Source organism: Agelaius tricolor, unplaced genomic scaffold (genome assembly GCF_023055355.1).
Source record: "Agelaius tricolor isolate 1412-34295 unplaced genomic scaffold, bAgeTri1.0.p SCAF_66, whole genome shotgun sequence".
NCBI classification, from domain to species: Eukaryota; Metazoa; Chordata; class Aves; order Passeriformes; family Icteridae; genus Agelaius; species Agelaius tricolor.
The window spans coordinates 522,249-537,910 of NW_027269326.1; the positions used below are offsets into that span (position 1 = coordinate 522,249).

The 15,662-nt window shown below is 55.8% G+C and overlaps 2 protein-coding genes across 3 annotated transcripts; one reads left to right on the top strand and one right to left on the bottom strand.

Annotated features, from left to right (window-relative positions):
* Positions 1-12: 12 nt before the first annotated feature.
* On the bottom strand, positions 13-2,023 carry LAMTOR2 (late endosomal/lysosomal adaptor, MAPK and MTOR activator 2). The gene is made up of 4 exons (XM_071456985.1): positions 1,868-2,023; positions 705-867; positions 500-589; positions 13-220 (listed from the first exon to the last, which is right to left on the bottom strand). The coding sequence occupies exons 1-4, from the start codon at positions 1,933-1,935 to the stop codon at positions 164-166; spliced, it is 378 nt and encodes a 125-aa protein (XP_071313086.1). The 5' UTR covers positions 1,936-2,023; the 3' UTR covers positions 13-163.
* Positions 2,024-2,293: 270 nt separating this feature from the next.
* On the top strand, positions 2,294-15,331 carry UBQLN4 (ubiquilin 4). Of its 2 annotated transcripts, XM_071456980.1 has the most exons (11): positions 2,294-2,501; positions 4,465-4,616; positions 6,759-6,964; positions 7,270-7,532; positions 8,612-8,770; positions 9,450-9,675; positions 9,997-10,136; positions 10,585-10,668; positions 11,674-11,789; positions 12,379-12,556; positions 14,124-15,331. In XM_071456980.1, the coding sequence occupies exons 1-11, from the start codon at positions 2,343-2,345 to the stop codon at positions 14,274-14,276; spliced, it is 1,836 nt and encodes a 611-aa protein (XP_071313081.1). In that variant the 5' UTR covers positions 2,294-2,342; the 3' UTR covers positions 14,277-15,331. The 2 variants fall into 2 exon arrangements, with proteins under 2 accessions (XP_071313081.1, XP_071313082.1); XM_071456981.1 differs by lacking the exon at positions 10,585-10,668.
* Positions 15,332-15,662: the final 331 nt, after the last annotated feature.

Here is a 15,662-nt window from a genome sequence, read left to right on the forward strand (position 1 = left end):
AGACACAATGGACACAAGCATCAAACACTTTTATTCACCCCACATTCTGGATTCCTGCCACCTTATTTTTCAGACCACACTGGAGCTCTGGGATGCCTGTGGGGCCACTCCTGCCCAGCCCACGGTGGTGATGGTGATGCTGTCAGGGCCCTCCACTGCCTGCTCACGATGCAGCCACCTGCGTGAGTGGCTCCTCCAGGTACTGCACCAGTGCCTGTGCCTGCAAGCAGAGAATGGCATGAGCCACGCTCAGGTGGGTTTGGCAACACGTGTGCCCACTGCCCGCTTATTTATTGTCATTTATATTTCAGTTTAGAACCCTAAAAAGGTGTCATAAAAGGTGTCAGGGCAGGCACAGGGGGGACGGAGGAGTCTCTGCAAGGTGCAAAGGGTGGCCCAGGCACGGCAGCTTCCTCCAGCCCTTCCACCCCAATGCTCTTCAACAGCTCCTCCCCACACCAGAGCAGGGATGCAGCCCTGCAGCCTCCCCAGCCCTTACCTTGGCTTTCAGCATCCCAAATCCGACCGTCTCCTTGGCGTACATGCAGAGCAGCAGGTTTGCCACCCGTGTGATGGCCACTCGCCCCTCCTGCCCAGGGAGAAACAGCACCCATTGCACCCCAGCTTGGCCTGGAGCCCCAGCAGGGTCCTGGCACCTCGGGCACGTCCCCAGGGAGGGCAGGGCAGGCTCCAGCCCCACATACCATGCAGTCCATCAGGATGAATTTGAGGTTGTCCTCATTGAACGCCTGGTGCCCGTTTTTGTCATAGGCCACCCAGATGTTGCTGGCGATGGCTGCAGTGACCCTGGCATCAGTGTCCCCATAGCCAGAGTAGGCAAGCAAGGAGCCCTCGTTGTTCAGCAGCCTGGCAAGGACACAGCAGGGCAAACTGATGCCTCTAACACCAGAGGAAGAACAAACTTCTCCCCCTCTCAGCACCAGGGGAAGAACAACCCCCCCACCAGTCCCAAGCACTGTTCTCAACACAATCCCAATCTGCAGGGCTTTGGCAGGGGGTGGGGGGGCTTCAAAGCCAGAAAGCTCTGCAGTGTCCCCAGGCCCGAGCAGGGCAGTGCAGGATCTGTCTGTTGAAGCAGTAGGACCTGCCACAGGCTGGGCATGAGCCTGGGGGACAAACACTGTGCAAAACCCCAGCTCTGTGCATGGCCCTTGCACTGTGCACGAGGCATCCCAGCACCAGGCATCAGGAGCCCCACACACTGTGCACAGTGCCAGTACCATCTGTAGCCCAGCTCCATGTGCGTGGTGTCAGCCCCATGCCTGCCCCTGGAAGGGCCCGGCCCCTCTCCTTCCCCAGGCAGACACAGGGAGCATCCCTGGGAAGGGGCAGGAGCAGGGGCAGGAGCAAGGGCAAGGAGCATCCCTGGGCAGGGGCAGGGGCAAGGAGCATCCCTGGGCAGGGGCAGGGAGCATTCCTGGGAAGGGGCAAGAGCAAGGGCAAGGAGCATCCCTGGGAAGGGGCAAAAGCAAGGGCAAGCAGCATCCCCAGGCAGGGGCAGGAGCAGGAGCAGGAGCAGGGGCTGGGGAATGGCAGGAGCATCCTTGAGCAGGGGCAGCATTCCCAGGGCAGGAGCGGGGAGCATCCCCCGGTGCAGGGACAGGGGCAGCATGACCGAGGCAGGTTCAGGGACAGGGACGGGGGAATGTCAGGCAGCATCTCCGGGCAGGGGCAGCATCCCCTAGGGCAGTGACAGCGGGCGTATCTGCCGGGGTCGGTACGAGGGAAACATTCCCGGGCAGGGAAAGCATCTCCCCTCAGTGGCGTCACCCCGCATCACGGAGCGCCCGGTGCCCGCGGTGCCCGCTCGGGGAAAGGCGCCCCCCGCCCGGCTCCCCGCACTCACAGCGTGCTCTGGACGCCGCCGGTGTTGGCCTGGCTGAGCACCTGCGTCAGGGCCTTGGGCCGCAGCATGGCCGCCGCCGGCACCGCGGGGCGGGGGTGCGGCCGCGCCGGGCCGCGCCGTCACGGGCCCGCGCCGGGCCCGAAGCATTCTGGGGGCTGTAGTCCCGCCCGGGCCCCGCCGCTGTCCTCGTGGACACCGGGACTCCAGAGGGGCCTCGGCAGCAGAAGGGAGCGCGGGGCAGGTGACCGCGGGGAGCGGGGATGGGGCCGGTGAAAGGGGGGTCGGTAGGGGCACCGGCGGCACCCCCGCCCCAGGCTCCGGCCGCCTCTTTCCGCTCCCGTTCCGCCTCCGCGCCCCGCGCTGCCGCTGTTCCTCCGCGCCGCAGGGAGGCGCTGTCCCGGGCCGAGGCGGTGCTGTGGCGCCGCTCCCGGCTCTCTGTGGTGGCGGTGGCCCGGGCTGGCGGCGGGCGGCGAAGATGGCGGAGCCGAGTGGCGGCGGCGGCGGCGGCGGCCCCGGCCCCGGGTCTGGCGGGGAGGGCCAGGCGGGGCCCGGCGGGGCGCTCATCCGCGTAACCGTGAAGACCCCCAAGGACAAGGAGGAGATCGTCATCGCGGATGGCGCCTCCGTGCGCGAGGTGGGGGCGGCGGCAGGCCGGGGAGGCGGAGAGGCCTGGGGGGCGCTGCCGCGGGTGCTTAGGGGCGGGGGCGGCTGCTCCGCGGGGGCTGAGGGATCCAGGGGTGCCGTAAAGGGTTTTTGGGAACGGACCTGAGTTTTGGGGCCGGGAAGGAATTTCGGGCGCGCATGAGGAGCGGGGGAAGGGTGCTGTGGGCTGGGGGGCGGTCAGAGGGTCCGGGGGACCTCTTGAAGACCCGGATCAGGGCTGGGGCTGCGTTCGGGGGCTTTTCGGGGCAGCCCCGGCCTTTGGGCCTTGCTGGAGCCAGGGTGGGAGGGAGCGGGGAGATCTGAAGGAGGGCAGGTGCTGGAGGCCTTTGGAGGGGTCTGGGGGGGCTCACCTGTGGGAGGGGTCGTAGGTGTCGAAACCACAATAGTTGAGGGGCTCGGAGAGCGGCCTGGGGGTGGTGGCAGTGGGAAGGACCGGGTGGGGTCTGGGGGCTCGGCCCGTGGGCTGGGCTGCGGGGGAGAGCGTTCCCTGGGCGGAGGGGTGGGAAAGGTGCTGGGCTTGTGGGCAGAGGCGCTTGGGTGCGTGGGGGGCTGCCGGGGGGATATCTGGGGGTCCTGGCGTGCGTCTGGACTTCTCTGGAGGGAAATTCGCCGGGCGAGGGGCGAGGAGCCGGGCAGATGTTTGGGGCCAGCGTTGCATGAGGTGGAGGAAAGCAAACATCGGGTGGGCTGGGGGGGGGCCGTGCACCTGCTAGGGAGCGGGAGAGGGCTGGGATTGCCAAGAGCTGCGCTTAGCAAAGGCTGCGATTGGCAGGGGCGGGCTCAAGGGCTGGTCCTGGCGTTGAGGAAGTGGCGATGCCCACTGGGACAAGGTGTCATGGGCTCTGCCTTGGGCTGGCTGGCGCTTTGGTCGGGCGTAGGGCACGAGGTCGGCGTGTGAAGGGCCTGGCAGGGATCTCTGGGCAGCAGTTCATGCTGCGAGCAGGAGCTGTGCACGTGTGGCCCTCCTGATCCTTTCCCTCGGGGGGAGCCCCTTGGTAAGGGGGTGTGGAGAGGGGGCTTTGTGCAGGGAGGGCATGGAGCTGGGTGGGGAGAGACACAGACAGGGTGATCTGGGGCCAGGGCTGTGCTGTGCCCAGCCTTGATTTTAGAGTTCTGCTGGGAAGGCTGAGAGCTCTGTAACCAGCGTGTGTTTCACTCTCCATCCTGGCCTTCCCCTCTGAATTCCCTTTAGTTTGTGTTTTCATCAAATTCCCTTCCCCTCTATAACCAGCGTGTGTTTCACTCTCCATCCCAGCCTTCCCCTCTGAATTCCCTTTAGTTTGTGTTTTCCAAGTGCAAGGCTTTATTTCCTCCAAATCAATCTGGGGATGCCCTGGCAGGGCCAGTAGTGAGAGCCTTGCTTGCAGGTGTAAATCCCAGCACACAGTAAGGATGAGGTGTCCATGCTCCATGGCATGCTCACAGGGAATTCAGTTGCAGAAATAGGAATTGGAGAAGACCTAGTTTATTTCCATTGGCTGATAAAGGATTATTGCCTTTTCCATAGAGCTCTGTCCTGTATTAAATCAGAGCTTGGCTTTCCTTAGGAAAAAAAAAAAAAAAAACAACCAAAACTCAAATGAGCAGATGAAACCAGTTCAGTCATTCAGCATAGAAGGTGTGTTTGGGTTAGGCCTGAAGCACAACTGGTCTGGCTTTGGAAGCCTTCAGGGAATTCCTTCAGCCTCTTCTGAGGGAATGGCTCTGGTTTTTCCTGAGATTTCCTCCACAGTTTGTGATTTCAGAGCTTGTCTTTGCTTTGGTTTGGTTTTCATTAACACCTCATCATCATCAACAACTGGTGACTGTGTGGTACCTTCATGGGCTCTGAGGGCTGCTCAGTTCCTTGGGCTCTTCCTAGACTACAAATCAGCCCTGGAGCTTTATGTTCCTGCTACCAATCCTTTGCCTGAAAAATGCTGTTTGTTTTTCAGTTCAAAGAAGAGATTTCTAGACGGTTTAAAGCCAAACAGGATCAGCTGGTTCTGATCTTTGCTGGGAAGATCCTGAAGGATGGAGACACGTTGAATCAACATGGGATCAAAGATGGGCTCACTGTTCACTTGGTCATTAAGACTCCGCAGAAGTAAGAGCTTGGTTTTGGGGGGTCTGGGGTCAAATGGGGGTGGGAATTACTGATTGTGGTGATTTTTACCTGCCCCAGCTGTGGGGTTTGTCACTAACCTGCCCATGGATGACACAGCTGTGATGGTGTATGGCAGGTACCTGGTGGGGCTGGTCCTTTAACATTACTCGTGTGTGTTTGTGTGTGTCTTGGAAGAACCCATCAGAAATGGATACTGGTTCTAGCAAACCAGCAAAAGTTCTAGGAAAAGTTGCTGATAAAAGAAATTACTTTCCCAGTGAATTTGTGTTAATACCTGGGTTTTCTGGCACCTCTCTGAGGTGCCCTGTGTGGGCCCTGCAGGCACAGCTGCTCAGGCTGGTGCAGGCAGTGGATGCTGTGCAGCCACAGGGCACTGTGGGCTTCACTCATGTGGCTGCCCCATGGCAGTTCCCTGTGGGGATGTGGCTCAGGAGCACCACAGAGCTCAGACTGAGAACAGGACACAGGGCTGACCTCAGGGTCCTGCAGGTTTGGCTCTTCCCAGCACTTTCCAGAGGGGTGGTGGGCATGGAAGGGTTTTGGGAACAGCTGCTGTGCTTTAGTTGCAGCCACATTTCATTGATCTTGGAAGGCCCTTCACAGCCATGCCTCAGGCTCTGGCCACAGTGAGCCCCAGCTCCCAGGAGCTCCAGGGCTGTGTCTCTGTGCAGGTCTTCTATCCCCTGGGGGAGCTGCATTAATCAAGATGGGCTTTTTCCCTTTGTTTTTGTTTTTTTTTTTATTCCACCTGTTCTTTTACAAAGACAAGGAAGTTTGCTGCCAGGTTCTGCAGCCTCTCCTTGGATTCTGCCTCTCCAGGCAGCCTGAGAGCCTGGTGCTGTTTCTGCTGTCTCCACTATAAATGTGGTATTGGTGAGCCATTTCAAAGAGGGAATCAGAGCTGTCCTGGGCTGCTCATTTTTCTCCTGCTAATAGTTCTAGAAAAGTCCTTACTGAAGACATTACAGCCTCTTCCTGTGAGAAGAGGCTGAGAGAAACCAAGTGCCCTTTCTCTGGCTTCCTTCTTCCTTTCTTACTCAGCTTCCCATTTGCTTTGTTTTCCCACTCTTTGCCTCTCTCAGTGGCCACTGGTTTTCAGCAGCACTCAGGTTAGTCTGGACGGTGGACAGGGACCTTCAGGGTTGATTTTTTCAAGTTTTAGAAGAGTGAAAAAGGAAAGGGAGATAAAAAAAATGAATAATTCTTGGTTTGGGGGAAAAAAACCAACAGGAATTAATTGTTCTTATTGTCAGAGGCATAACAGCATTATTGAGGTGAGTAAAGTGAATTTTGTGGTCTAATTTAATGAAAGCTCTTCAGCACTAGTCCAAGGCTCACTGTTGTGACTGCACAGGCTTCAGAAAATCTTTAAATGTTCTCTTCCAAATTCCTGTAACACTCTTGAAGATAACTGTGGTAAGAAGGTGCTAACCTGGGTTGGTGTATTCAGCAAAGCTGATGTCCAGCACCTGCTGTGTGGTGGCTTACAGCACAGTGTCTGTGTGGGTGGGTTAAAAGAAGCTCCAGACAATTTGTGTTGGAGCAGGAGCCTTGCATCAAGGTGCAGCCAGTGGCAGAGCTGGGAATTTGGAGCCCAGCTGGCCAGAAAGGTTCCATGGCTTTGTGAGACAGGTGCTGGCTGCCTCGTGCCTCAGTTTCCCTCTTTGTACAGTAATGCTGATGCTTCTTTTTGCCCCAGAAGCACTGATAGGAATATTCAGAAGTGAACATTGTTGTTTACCCCATGCACTAGCCCTGCTGTAACCTCCTGTGGTTTCTGTGGGAGCAGCAGAAGGATTTTGCTGTTTGAAGCACACTCATTGCTCAAGGATATGGCTGCAGTAAATAGTTCAGTGGGATTCAAGGAAGAGCTGGAGACAACTCAGGGTAAGACCCATCCAGGAGCTCTGCGTGGGCCAGGACATGTCAGGGGCTGCAGTGCTGCAGGATGGAGGCAGATTGCAGCAGATGGAAGCATCTGGGAGCACAGCTGTGCATCAGTGCAGGCAGACACGGGGTAGAAGCTGGGCTGGCTGCTGTGCTGGGAGCCTGCTCACCGTGTAGAGGACTCCCCTTGCTCTTCCCCACTACCAGGAGTTTAATGCTTTTTATCCTTTACAGGGTCCAAGATTCAACATCTGCTGCTTCTGCCCCTAATGCTGCTTCTGCCCCCACTGCAAGCCCTTCTTCTCCTGCTGCCCCATCTCAGCCCTCCACATCCAGCAGTGCTGGTCCGGACGCAGGGAGCGGCAGCAGACGGAGCAGCGGGTCAGGGAGCGTGGGAGGCCCTGGAGATGGAGGCCCCAACAGTGCTGCATCCATCCTGTGTAAGTGGGCACTTAGAAGGAAGAATTTTCTGGGATTAGACCAAGGACTTGGGGTTCTTGACCCCTGTTGTTGTCTGTGCTTGCCATGGGTTTTGCCTGAGTCACTCCCATGGCACAGCTCTGTGTCCCTGCTCAAGGTAGTGCCACTTGGTGAGGTGTGTGTGTGTGTAGGGATGTCCTTACTCAGAGCTGGCTGCTGTAGGAATACAGGATAGCCCTGGCTTTGTGGGGATGCAGTGCTGTGCCTGGCCTCTCTGACAGTTACTGACTCATGCCTCTCTTCCCATGTGTTGTTCCCTCTCCAGCTGGCTTCGGTGGCATCACTGGGCTGGGCAACCTCGGCATGGGCTCTGCCAACTTCATGGAGCTCCAGCAGCAGATGCAGCGGCAGCTGATGTCCAACCCAGAGATGCTTTCCCAGATCATGGAGAATCCCTTGGTGCAGAACATGATGTCTAACCCTGACCTCATGAGGCAGATGATCATGGCCAATCCCCAGATGCAGCAGCTCATGGAGCGAAATCCAGAGATAAGCCACATGCTCAATAACCCAGAGCTCATGAGGCAGGTGAGTCACACCAGGGCTCAGTAAAGACTGTTGAGGAGAGTCTTTGTGGACCAACATCAGTGTCTGCACTGCAGAGGAGGAGTGGGAATGCCAGGGCAGTGGTTTTTGGAGATCTCTTCCTTCCTGCTGTGAGCTCCCCACAAACAGATGGTGGTCTTGAGTTATGTGAATACTAAATGCTCAACCCACATCCTTGCAACTCTTTTCTTCCTTCCAGAGCTATTGAATTCATGGTGTATTGGGAAAAAAAAGAGATGCTGGGATTTTCCTTGCAAGGCTACTGTGGTGTGATTCAGGAATGGGAGTAAAAACAGTGCTAGAGAAGTGAAGCTACTGCAAAAGCTCTTTGTTTCTCTCTAGTTCTCTTGACAGATTATGTAGAGACTCTAGAGCTGTACAGTGAATGTTTCACTACCTGTATCAGTGAGGAGCATTAGTGTAGGCTGGGATCCTAGAGGGCTGTAATTTTTCCCCTGTTTCCCCTTCCAGACTGACTGTCTGGAAGACCAAAGGTTCATTGCAAGGGAATCCTAAGGGATCACTGAGAATCAGGGTGTTAATAGCCATTAACAGGACTCTGCTGTTTACTGGGAAGGCTTGTGAACAGGGTTGTGCTGAACAGGCCTCATTTCCATCTGCTTCTCAGTCATTCTGCTTTCAGCTGTGTTGACTATACATGAAATTCCAGAGCTGCAGGACTAAATTGTGAATAATCTGTACTTGAACAGTTCCTCAAATGAGACCTGGATATTTTTTTGTGCAGGGGAGACTCATCAAAAGTCTGGAGAGGGTGGAAGGATCCATCTTCCCAGTTGTTGTATGTAGTCCATCCAGTCTGAGTGGGAACATATGGGTGTTGGGATGTCCTGATACTGCTTAGGAACAGAACAGTCTCATGGAGCTGAACTGAGGCTGAGAAGGAAGAGAGCTGAGCAAGGCTGGGGAGGAGCCTGGATCCCTGGTCTCTCTCTGCTTGGATAAATGATCTCTCTGCTCTCTGCCTGTGAATTGGGTTTAATTATCTCCTCTCTCTCCTGGGAGAGGAGCTTGAGCTTTCCACCTTTTCCTCCTTCTCCCAGACGATGGAGTTGGCTCGTAACCCTGCCATGATGCAGGAGATGATGCGGAACCAGGACCGTGCTTTGAGTAACCTCGAGAGCATTCCAGGAGGATACAACGCCCTGCGCCGGATGTACACGGACATCCAGGAGCCCATGTTCAGTGCAGCCAGGGAGCAGGTATGGCTGTGCTCTGTCAGTGGGGTGTAGTGTGGGAAGGGGGTCTTTAGGGGGTGTTTTTCCCTGTCCCCTCTGCTGAGGGGGCAATTTTCCTACAGCGTGGCTCCACTCCAGGCAGGCACTGGCTGGAGAACATGGTGCAGTGCCTCTTGTGACATGGCTTGAGGTGTCAGAGGAAAGACCTGCTCTGGCTCCTGCAGTTCCCCAGCAGGCTGGATGCCAGCCCTGACTGATAGGCAGGCCCTGTCACTGTTAGCCCAGCCCTCTGCTCCCTGGATTAGCTGGAGCCTGATGCCTTCAGTACCGAGCTGGCTCAGATCCAGCTGGCTGGTAGTGCAGGAGGAGGGAGCACAGGCCTGGCTGCAGAGGGCTGTGCAGACACACTCCAGTCCAGCATTACCTACTGCTACGTCTGGGTGCTGGTTTTACAAGGGCATTTTGAAGCCCTGCATTTGGGAGCTGAATCTGAGGCTGTGGCCACTCCTGAGCCCGGTTTTTTCTGAGTGAGGTGTGTTGTGGATTGCAGATTTCTCAGGAGGCGGATCATGGCACATGTTTAGCAAATTCTGGACTTGGCTGAATATGATCGGCTGTTCCCTGGCTCGCTCAGTGCTGGGGTTGGGGTTGCTCTGCTGGGACTAACTGATTCCATCTGTTCCTTTTTTTTTCTTCTCCCTAGTTTGGCAGCAATCCTTTCTCTTCCTTGACGGGGAATTCTGACAGCTCGAGCTCTCAGCCTTTGCGGACGGAGAACAGAGAGCCATTGCCAAACCCCTGGAGCCCCACACCCCCTGCTTCCCAGAGTCAGGCACCCAGCAGTGAAGGGAGCACGGGCTCAGCAACCACCCAGGGCACCCCAACCGTGTCCAACCCCTTTGGGCTGAATGCTGCCAGCATCGGTGCTGGTACGTAAGGGAGGAGCTGGAGGGTGCAGGTCACCCAGGCTTCCTTGGAGGGCTGGTTCCTCTGGCATTTAAGCCCCGTTTGTGGCTGTTATTCAGAGGAATGGGTCTAGCCTACTTGCAGAAACCAATGAGTTACTCTGATGCATTTGTTGGATGGTTCCTTTGGGAGCTCTGCTGTCCCTGAAGCTCTCAGGAGCAGGAGGGTGGCCAGCAGGGCACTGCCATGGCTGTCCACAGCCCTGTTTGCTGCTGGCTGGGGGATGGAGTACAGGCAGTGCTGTCACCTGTCACATTGTGTTTTGTCTTCCCTTCCCCTTGCAGGCATGTTCAACAGCCCAGAGATGCAAGGACTCCTGCAGCAGATTTCTGAAAACCCTCAATTGATGCAGAATATGATCTCTGCCCCCTACATGCGGAGCATGATGCAAACTCTTGCCCAGAACCCGGACTTTGCGGCACAGGTAAAAGTGTTGCAGGTGTCTGCTGTTGCCAGGCAGGCCATGAGCTCAGTGTGAGGTGTCAGTCTGCTTCTGGGGTCAGACTGGTTCCTCCTGCAGACACTGGAGCAGAGTGAATACACAGTCTGGTTGTGTTTCTCAATAGCCAGAAGGCAGCCCCAGCTCTGAGCCCAGTGTGTTTTGCAGAGCCCCTAACACAAGAGGTGGCTCTCAGAGGGACATGGGAATGGCCCTTCTCTTTGCCTGTGGCCAAGTGGCCCCTGTCCAGCACTGCTGTCAGGAATTGAGCTGTCCCATTTTGATTCCCCCATAGCAGGGCAGCATGTTGAAAGCCCAGGGAGGGAGTCAGGGGCCCCAGGAGTGACCTGTTCTTCATGGCTTAGTTGCATAGGGTTTAACAGCAAGTGGCAGCAACCCTCTGACCCTACCTACATGTGCTGTCTCTTGCTAGATCATGGTAAATGTCCCCCTCTTTGCTGGGAATCCACAGCTTCAAGAACAGCTCCGCCTTCAGCTCCCTGTCTTCTTGCAGCAGGTAAAGGCCTCTGGCTGGCCCTGTGCTGCCCTCAGCCCCTGGCTCCAGAGCTTCTCCCCCACTGTGGCACAGGCAGGATCTCAGCTGCGTGTTGAGTGCACTAGGAGGAAGCATGTGGGCTTGGGGGGCCGGGCTGAGCGAGGAAGGGGGTTGCACAGGGGAGACAAAGAGGAAGAACATGGTTAGAAAAGGTGCTCTGAATTAACTCATCTGAATTATTGAAAGGTGGACTCCAGATTAGGCTTGTTAAGCTACTTGGAACCCCTGTGTTGAGTTTGATGTTGTTGAGTTTACACAAATGACACAGTTCATTGTGCTAGAGCAGCTGTTCTCAGGTAAATCAGAATCCAAAGGCATGTGTCCCCAGTTCTAATCTGATTCACCCAGTTCATTTAGGAAACTGATGTGAGCTCTGTGAGTGTCCCTGCAGGTGAGCCCTGCAGTCTGGAGCCCCTGGCTCCAGAGCTTCTCCCCCACTGTGGCACAGGCAGGATCTCAGCTGCTGGTTGAGTGCACTGGAGGAAGCATGTGGGCTTGGGGGGCCGGGCTGAGCGAGGAAGGGGGTTGCACAGGAGGAAGAACATGGTTAGACAAGGTGGTCTGAATTAACTCATCTCAATTACTGAAAGGTGGACTCCGGTTCAGGCTTGTTAAGCTACTTGGAACCCTATGTAAACACTCTCTCACTGTGTTGAGTTTACAAAAATGAGGCAGTTCATTGTGCTAGAGCAGCTGTTCTCAGGTAAATCAGAATCCAAAGGCATGTGTCCCCACTTCTAATCTGATTCACCCAGTTCCTTTAGGAAACTGATGTGAGCTCTGTGAGTGTCCCTGCAGGTGAGCCCTGCAGTCTGGAGCCTTGGAGGAGGATCCAGGCACGAAGGGCAGCCCTGGCTGCGGGCAGGAGGTGCAGCTTGGCGCCGGCCCAGGTGTGGCAGTGCTGCAGCACTGGCTGCCTGAGCTCTCGCTGGTTGGTACCGTGTGTGTCTCTGCCTTGCTCCCCAGATGCAGAACCCGGACTCGCTGTCCATCCTCACCAACCCCCGCGCCATGCAGGCCCTGCTCCAGATCCAGCAGGGGCTCCAGACGCTGCAGACGGAGGCCCCCGGATTAGTGCCAAGGTACAGAGCACTCCAGAGCAGAACTGCTGTGCCCAGAGACCAGCAGGCAGAGCTGGCTCTGCATTCATCCAGGGGATCTGCTTAGGGCAGTCTGTCATGGGCACTTGTGCTGGCCCCTCTGAGCAAGCTCATTAGCACTTGCTGCTTGCTTGTCCTTCACTAGGAAGTCCTTGACCCTTTGTTTTTGGAGAAAAGGTTTGGAATGCACTTGGTCCTTCCCCCATCCTTTGTTTGCTGCATTTAGTGTGGACTGAACTCAAGAGTTCTATCTCTGGAGAGCAGTATGAGATGGACAGACACAGACACAAGGCTGGGTGGCTGTGCTGGGGCAGGCTGATCTATTGGCAGTCCTCAGCTCTCTGCTTACTGTCACCACGGTCCTGCTCCATCACAGCCGTTCTCTGCAGGCTTCTGCTCACTCCCAGTTCCAGGTGTGACCAGAACATGGATGCAGCTGGTTCAGTTTGCAGAGCTGCCCTATAGCAGGGCCTTCAGTGAGGGCCAGCCTGGTTGTTCCTGCTGGCTGCCCCGCTCTGGGGAGGTGCCCAATGCCAGTGTCACCCTGAGCATGCCCTGCCTTCCTCTGCAGCCTTGGCTCCTTCGGCATGCCCCGGATGCCCCCGTCCTCCACAGGAGGAAGCACAATCCCGGAGAACCCCGTTCCCTCTGCTTCGACGCCGGCCAGTGCCTCTCCAGCTGGGGGTGGTAACCCTCAACAGCAGCTCATGCAGCAGATGATCCAGCTGCTGGCCGGAGGAAGCTCTCAAGTACGTAACCCCCAGGGGGTGCTGGCATGGGCAGGGAGCTCTCCAGGGGGGTCCTCACCTCACCCCACTCAGGGGATGTGGTCCCCAACAGTCTCTTGTGGCTGTGGTGCTCTAGGCCAGGTTTGGTGTTGGGGTCTGGCTGATCCTTTGGGGTGTTGAACTTTTAAGAGGTTTAAGCTCAGCGTGCTGGGGATCCTTCTGCCTGCACTGCTGCCTCTGTCAGTACAGAACCAGACTCTGGTGTGGCTGCTGTGCCACATCCCAGGGGGACATGGAGACTGTCCCCACATGACCCTGAAGCTGAGCTTGGGGTTCCTGCATGGGCTGCTGGCAGTGCCCGTGTTGGGATGCTGCATGTGCTCTGTGACTGCAGGGTTCATGTGTGCTCTGTGTGTGCTCTGACTCCAGGCTCTGTGTGTGCTCTGTGAGTGCAGGATTCATGTGTGCTCTGTGTGTGCTCTGTGACTCCAGGCTCTGTGTGTGCTCTGTGTGTGCTCTCTGACTACTCCAGGCTCTGAGTGTGCTCTGTGTGTGCTCTGTGACTGCAGGGTCCATGTGGGTCCGTGTGTGCTCTGTGTGTGCTCTAACTCCAGGCTCTGTGTGTGCTCTGTGACTGCAGGGTTCATGTGTGCTCTGTGTGTGCTCTGTGACCCCAGGCTCTATGTGTGCTCTGTGTGTTCTCTGTGACTCCAGGTCTGTGTGCTCTGTGTGTGCTCTGTGTGTGCTGTCTGACCCCAGGCTCTGTGTGCGCTCTCTGACCCCAGGCTCTGTGTGTGCTCTGTGTGTGCTCTGTGTGTGCTCTCTGACCCCAGGCTCTGTGTGTGCTCTCTGATCCCAGGCTCTGTGTGTGCTCTGTGTGTGCTCTGTGTGTGCTCCGTGTGTGCTCTGTGTATGCTCTCTGACCCCAGGCTCTGTGTATGCTCTGTGTGTGCTCTGTGTGTGCTGTCTGACCCCAGGCTCTGTGTGTGCTCTGTGTGTGCTCTGTGTGTGCTCTGTGTGTGCTCTGTGTGTGCTCTCTGACCCCAGGCTCTGTGTATGCTCTGTGTGTGCTCTGTGTGTGCTGTCTGACCCCAGGCTCTGTGTGTGCTCTGTGTGTGCTCTCTCTGTGCTCTGTGTGTGCTCTGTGTGTGCTCTGTGTGTGCTCTCTGACCCCAGGCTCTGTGTGTGCTCTGTGTGTGCTCTCTCTGTGCTCTGTGTGTGCTCTGTGTGTGCTCTGTGTGTGCTCTGTGTGTGCTCTGTGTGTGCTCTCTGATCCCAGGCTCTGTGTGCTCTGTGTATGCTCTGTGTGTGCTCTCTGACCCCAGGCTCTGTGTGTGCTCTCTCTGTGCTCTCTGTGTGCTCTGTGTGTGCTCTCTGACCCCAGGCTCTGTGTGTGCTCTGTGTGTGCTCTGTGTGTGCTCTCTGACCCCAGGCTCTGTGTGTGCTCTCTCTGTGCTCTGTGTGTGCTCTGTGTGTGCTGTCTGACTCCAGGCTCTGTGTGCGCTCTCTGACCCCAGGCTCTGTGTGTGCTCTCTCTGTGCTCTGTGTGTGCTCTGTGACCCCAGGCTCCGTGTCCTTCCCCTCGCAGGCGCAGAGTCCCGAAGTGCGATTCCAACAGCAGCTGGAGCAGCTCAATGCCATGGGCTTCATCAACCGTGAGGCCAATCTGCAGGCGCTCATCGCCACCGGTGGGGACATCAACGCAGCTATCGAGAGACTGCTGGGCTCTCAGCCTTCCTAAACTCTGTCCTGCTGCCCCACAGACGTCAGCACATGCATCCATACACATGCACAGGGGATCTTTCCGGAAAGCCCGCCATCATTTTCATATCTGACAGCTGTCCATGTATTTAAAACAAAAAGATACAGCTTAACCCTGACCTTCCTACTAAGTTAAGATTTCATGTTGAAATGCTCTTTAACTGGCTTGTATGTGGATTCCAGTTCTCATCGTGGCCACAGAGACTTCAGATGTGTATTTTTTCCTAAATATGCCCTGTCTCAGACACTCTTCTCTCTCTCTCTAGATGGTAGAGGCGATACTTCTAGTTACTTACCTGAATGATTGTGTTTTGAGTAGCTTGATTTTAACTGTACATGATTCCTTCCCCTAGCCCTCCTTTCAGGCAAATATTTAAAAAATTGAGCCAAGTTTGGGGATTGGTTATTTCTCTCAGTGTCTTATTGGGAATGGATCAAAAGAAAAAATTGAAATTACCTGAGAATTTCTGATGTCATTTGTCTTAATGTTTCCTGGGATGAACTGAGCCCATGTCCCTCACTCACAGGTGCCTCCAATCTCCTGGCAGAGGGTTAATGGGTGAGAAACCTGCATTTGAAGTGTGGCCTCTTTACACCTTGGGGGTGGTGTAATGGAACCCAGGGGTGTGCAGTGACCAGGTGTGCTGTTCTTGAGCTTGAGTTGAAGGTGCTGTGCAGAGGAAGGTGTTTGGAAGGTGTGTTTCTGCCCAAGTCGTGTGGTTCCTGGTCAGAGGTGTCCAGGGGCATTGACTCCTGTGCTCAGTGGGTTCATTTGTACAAGTGTGAAAACTAAAAAGGAAATGGAAAAATAAGCTAACGGTCTTTTCGCTTCACTGGAAAATGTTGGAAGTTCATGTTCTTCCCAGTTTAGATCCATCCTCCACCCCCCCTTCCATTCTGGTGTGTTTGAATGTTCAGACTGTCCAAGAGCCTCCCTAGGACCAGCAGGGTGGTATTTCCCAGGAGCCTCCATGGCTGTGTAATTTGCATACACCATTTTTATCAAAGGAAAATAAATGCGCACAACCATCTGTCTCCCTGCATCCCTGTCTCATCCTTGCCTGCCTTGGCTCAGCTGGGCCACTTCCCAGTTACTTGGGATTAATCTGTGCTGTCCTGTTCCCCTCCCCGAGCTCAGCTCAGTGCAGGCACGGGGGTATCACCCCCTCCCTCCTGGCCAGGAAACCTCTGACACTTGAGGAATGCTGCTGTAGCTTCCCAAACACTGCCCCTAAAGTGCCGGCTCAGAAGCTCCCTTTGAAGCAGAATTGGCAATTAGCAGCCGTTGAGAGCTGGGAGTCAGTGTTATTTGAGAGTTTAGAGTTTCTCTCAGTGTGGGAGGATTGGGCAGAGAGGGAACAGGAGG

Excerpts from the sequence above, each read along its gene's own strand:
- UBQLN4 (XM_071456980.1), top strand. The coding sequence starts at position 2,343 with ATGGCGGAGCCGAGTGGCGGCGGCGGCGGCGGCGGCCCCGGCCCCGGG. Across the intron at positions 6,965-7,269 it reads CAGTGCTGCATCCATCCTGT|CTGGCTTCGGTGGCATCACT; the intron begins GTAAGTGGGCAC and ends TTCCCTCTCCAG. Across the intron at positions 9,676-9,996 it reads TGCTGCCAGCATCGGTGCTG|GCATGTTCAACAGCCCAGAG; the intron begins GTACGTAAGGGA and ends TTCCCCTTGCAG.
- LAMTOR2 (XM_071456985.1), bottom strand. The coding sequence starts at position 1,935 with ATGCTGCGGCCCAAGGCCCTGACGCAGGTGCTCAGCCAGGCCAACACC. Across the intron at positions 868-1,867 it reads GGCGGCGTCCAGAGCACGCT|GCTGCTGAACAACGAGGGCT; the intron begins GTGAGTGCGGGG and ends TGTCCTTGCCAG. Across the intron at positions 221-499 it reads TTGGGATGCTGAAAGCCAAG|GCACAGGCACTGGTGCAGTA; the intron begins GTAAGGGCTGGG and ends CTCTGCTTGCAG.